This window comes from Rhagoletis pomonella, unplaced genomic scaffold (genome assembly GCF_013731165.1).
Source record: "Rhagoletis pomonella isolate Grant_MI unplaced genomic scaffold, Rhpom_1.0 Rhpom_scaffold_13291, whole genome shotgun sequence".
NCBI classification, from domain to species: domain Eukaryota; kingdom Metazoa; phylum Arthropoda; class Insecta; order Diptera; family Tephritidae; genus Rhagoletis; species Rhagoletis pomonella.
In genome coordinates this window covers 1-4314 of record NW_023471821.1, presented here as the reverse complement: position 1 = coordinate 4314, position 4314 = coordinate 1, and the positions used below count along the sequence as shown (strand labels likewise).

Sequence of the window (4314 nt, the reverse complement as noted above, 5' to 3'; positions counted from 1 at the left end):
TTGCTTCGTCTGCGACGTTTAATGACGTGGGAATCCAGCGCCATTGATCTGACGATGTATTGCTTAGTATTTCGGCCACACGATATGCGACGAACTGCTTGTAGTCTCGATGTGTTGAACGAATCCAAAGTATGACGGTTTTGGAATCGCTCCAAAATGTAGTGCTGCTCACACGAAAATCATGGCATCGTTCTAATGACTCCTTCAGACGGCAACCCAGAACTGCAGCTTGTAGCTCCAGACGTGGTATAGTCATACCCTTAAGTGGCGCACACCTTGACTTTGCGCACACCATAGCGACATAGGCCAGAGAGCTGGCATCGACAAAAATAAGCAGCTGTATCTCCTCTGCTACCGGTAACATTAAATAGTAACATCTTGGCACCGAAAGATGCTTAACTGACTGGATGTTGCTCCACCACTTTGACCACTGCTGCGCTAATTCATATGGCATCGCTTCATCCCACTGGACCCGTTGCTTCCACATTGCTTGCACCAGTAATTTTATGCATATTGTAACGTTTGCCAAGAGACCAAACGGATCGTACATGGACATAGCTATGCCCAACAATTCGCGCTTGGTTGGAGGTCGTGTACCATCAATAACATCGTGAGTAATTTTGTGGAATTTAAACTGAAATTCAATACCATCGTTAGCAGTGTTCCAAAACATACCAAGAACTTTTTCCATTGTTGCTTGACGCTCCATTCTTACGATTTGCTTGTTGGCAGATGAACCTTCACCATTCAGCTTCTGTTGAACTAGTTTGTCGTTGGATATAAAATCGCGGAGCTTGAAAGATGCAGCGGCGTTGATTTTGACAGCTTCGTTGATGACCTCAATAGCTTCTTCGGCACTATTAAAACTCATGACCAAATCGTCGACATATGTATTTTCAATGACAGCTCGTGCACCCCTTGGCATCGTAGACATGAATTTGATGGCGTTGGTATTTTTAACGTGCTCCGCACAGCACGGCGAACAAATAGCTCCAAAAGTCATTGACGACATTTTATAAATACGTATAGGCTCGGACGTGTTGCCATCTCGCCACAGAAATCGTTGTGACTCTTGATCGGCCTCCAGAATTTGTACTCGCGAGAACATCTCCTGGATGTCACCGGCCACAGCGACGACACCCTGACGAAACTTGTGTATAATAGCTATCAGTGGCTGAGCTTGCTCCGGACCCTTCAGCAACACAGAATTAAGCGAAATACCATTTGTAGCGGCGGCTGCGTCAAAAATGATGCGGAGTTTTTGCGGCTTGTGTGGATTCACAACAGCAAAGTGAGGGAGGTACCAAGTTCTTGGTCCTTCCACGGTGGCTTCATCAGGCGTCAATGGCTTCGCATATCCTTTGTCGAGGTACTTCGCGACTTCCCTCTTGTAGTTTTCCGCGAAAACTGCATCTCTCTGCATTCGCGACTCGATGTTAAGTAGGCGGTGCTTGGCCATTGCATAGCTTGGCGGCAGAATGACCGAGTCCTCCCGCCATAACAAGCCAACTTCATACCCCTGACCGAGGTCCCTTGTTGTTTCCGCCAATATTTTTCTGGCGCGTTGGTTTTCGTCCGACTCCAAGACGACTTGACTGTTGACACCAAAATTTTCTGTAGCAAAATAATCCTCCACTAGCTTATTTAATTGCTTCAATGCGTCTGACTTGCGAACATGAAGAACTCGAGGAACGGCAACGCTTTCTTGGCGGTGAGGTCCATATACGACCCAACCCAACTTTGTGTTGATGGCGACTGGTTGGTCATATCGGGCCGCGACTATTTTGATGGGCACACTTAAGTGACAATTATCCAAACCCAGCAGTAAAACTGGTTTGACATCGACGTAGTTACGCACAGGCAATTCTTTTAAGTGCACGTATTTAAACTTATCGAGCGATTGCCTCGGCAGATTAAGGCTTTTTATCGTATGCACATCTTTCAGAGAATAGTTGTTACCATTCACCCCTCTCACCTCACATGACACTGGCCTTGAGTTCTCTGTTGTTTGGCTGTCACCGTACCATTGCAGGGTAAGTGGCTTAACACGTCCTCTCAACCCCAGCCGTGTTGCGACCTCTTCCTCCAGTAGAAACACAGATGACCCCTCGTCAAACATAGCATACACGTTCACACTACCATGCGGGCCAGACAATATCACCGGCAAAATTTTAAATAGGCTGACTTCACTTTCTTGGCGACAGTTGAGGATGCGTTCCCGGTCGGCGGTTGGCTGTGACGACGGCTGATTGTCTTGATGCAGCAACTGATGATGCATACGCTTGCAACCATTGATGGCGCATGCTTTACGACGACGGCAATCAGATAACCCATGACCTGCTTGTAGACAACCGAAACAAAGGCGGTGTTGTTTGACAAGCAACCACTTGGCTGGGCAATCATTTGATTTCAATTTACGGCAATCAGTTAAGACGTGCGACTGATCACAACACAAACATACAGGCTGCTCCCCACTGCTGTGTAAGACTCGACGTGCCGGAATTCCACTTGACGCAAACTGACGACTGCTACCGGATTGCTGACGCGACGATGGCAACGACGCTTGGCTGTAACGCAGAGAAATTTCAGCTACCCCAGGCATGATTGACACGACCTTGGCCAAGTCGCTCAACCAATCTGCAAATTTGTCTACTGTAGGAAACGGCTTAATGTTGGCAGCATGCTTGCTCCACTCATATTGTTTCGACGGCGGCAGCTTTGAGATCAATTGCTCTAGAAGTGTAGGGTTCATAAGATGCTGCTCGCATTGCGCCGATTTGAAAAACGCGGCTATGTTGCGAACTCGATTGGAAAACTCCAGAACCTGATCTAGGCGGTTGTCGTGAATTGTAGGAAACTGTTGAACTTTTTGTAGTTGCGCACGTATTAACAAATCGTGCCGACCAAAATTGAATTCGAGTTCCTTCATTACTTTGGGCACATCGTCAGGATATATGAGCATGGACATGACTGCTCGTTTGGCATTGCCTTGCAGCGCTTTCTGCAATCGCATGAGATTTTGCCTGTTATAGCAAATAATAAGTTATTGGTTGGAGTTTGATCACCAATTGGTTTACTTTATTGATTTCACTTTCTTTTATACCAAATTCTTACACTAACACTTACAAATTATTTACGAACTAGAATGTATACAAATATACTACTAATACCTACAAACTAACTACATAACTCTAAAATATGCTAAGTCAACATATGGTTGCAATAAATATATAAATATGTCAGTCGCATTGACAAACTGACGTTGTGGATCAGTTAGTCACTGCGACTGTCTTTGGCGGTGTCTTTGACCGTCCGCACAAGTGTAACAAGATCCTCGCTATGTGCGATGAATGCAGTCTTTGCATAAACTCCCGCTGAGTTCAATGTAACTGATTTGGGTAAACTGTTGTTTGTGTACATTCCTATTTGTTTATACATTACTTATGTGCACATGACAATTAAAGTAAAAAGGGCGATGTGCTTATGCTACACTGTTATTATAGCCGAACTCTGCTGTAGTGTCCACATAATTTGCCGAAAATAATGGCCAATCTTCCGGACTACCATCGAAAGTTGGCAAAGGGTATAGCTTGGCGGCTGAACCCTCGACAAACTGCAATGCATTTGTTGGCAACGGCAATGGCGGCTGTACTACAGGCAATTGTTGTACTGCTTGAGGGAACTGTTGAACTGGCGGCTGTACTTCACACGTTGGCGCGGTGGCATTGGCTGAATCCATTTCCATTCGCAGTCGGAGCTGCTGAACTTCTGCTTGGCTACGGCAGGTTTCGTTACGCAACTCTTCAACACTTGCACGTAGTGACGCAATGCTAGCAACCAAGGTGGCCAACGCATCGCCTCCGACGTTGGCTTGTGGTTGCGCCATAGCGTCTTGGGCTCCAATGTTGACTGCGGTGGCATCTGCGTCCGAATCGGAGTTGCTAGCATCACCATCAACGGCAGCTGGGGTTTCGTTTGTCTGGCTTCTTGTGAGCATTTTCGATTGGTATAATGCAGAAGATTCGGGAAGTTAGGTTAGCGCACCTAACACCCTTTGAAAAAACGTACATGCAGTTGTACGTCCAACTGTTGCTCGCAAAATTCGCTTAAACAGTAACGCAAGTATTTTAAAAAATGTTCAAATGAGTCTGCAGGCCTCGTAGATTATTCGCGAAAAACCTATGACCAACAAGATCAACACGCTGTGCCCAAAAAACGTACGTGCAGCTGTACGTCCAACTGTATATTTTTTACAAAATCCGCTTAGACTGTATCGGATGACAAATTTCTTGAAGCGGTACTCTTCCAGCAAAA

The 4314-nt window shown here is 45.9% G+C and overlaps 1 protein-coding gene across 1 annotated transcript; it reads right to left on the bottom strand.

Moving 5' to 3' along the window:
• Positions 1-26: 26 nt before the first annotated feature.
• Positions 27-3038, bottom strand: LOC118756960 (the record flags this gene model as incomplete). The annotated part of the gene is made up of 2 exons (XM_036491689.1): positions 2191-3038; positions 27-1701 (listed from the first exon to the last, which is right to left on the bottom strand). Coding segments are annotated over exons 1-2 (2498 nt in total), but the record flags the coding sequence as incomplete, so codon positions are not given.
• Positions 3039-4314: the final 1276 nt, after the last annotated feature.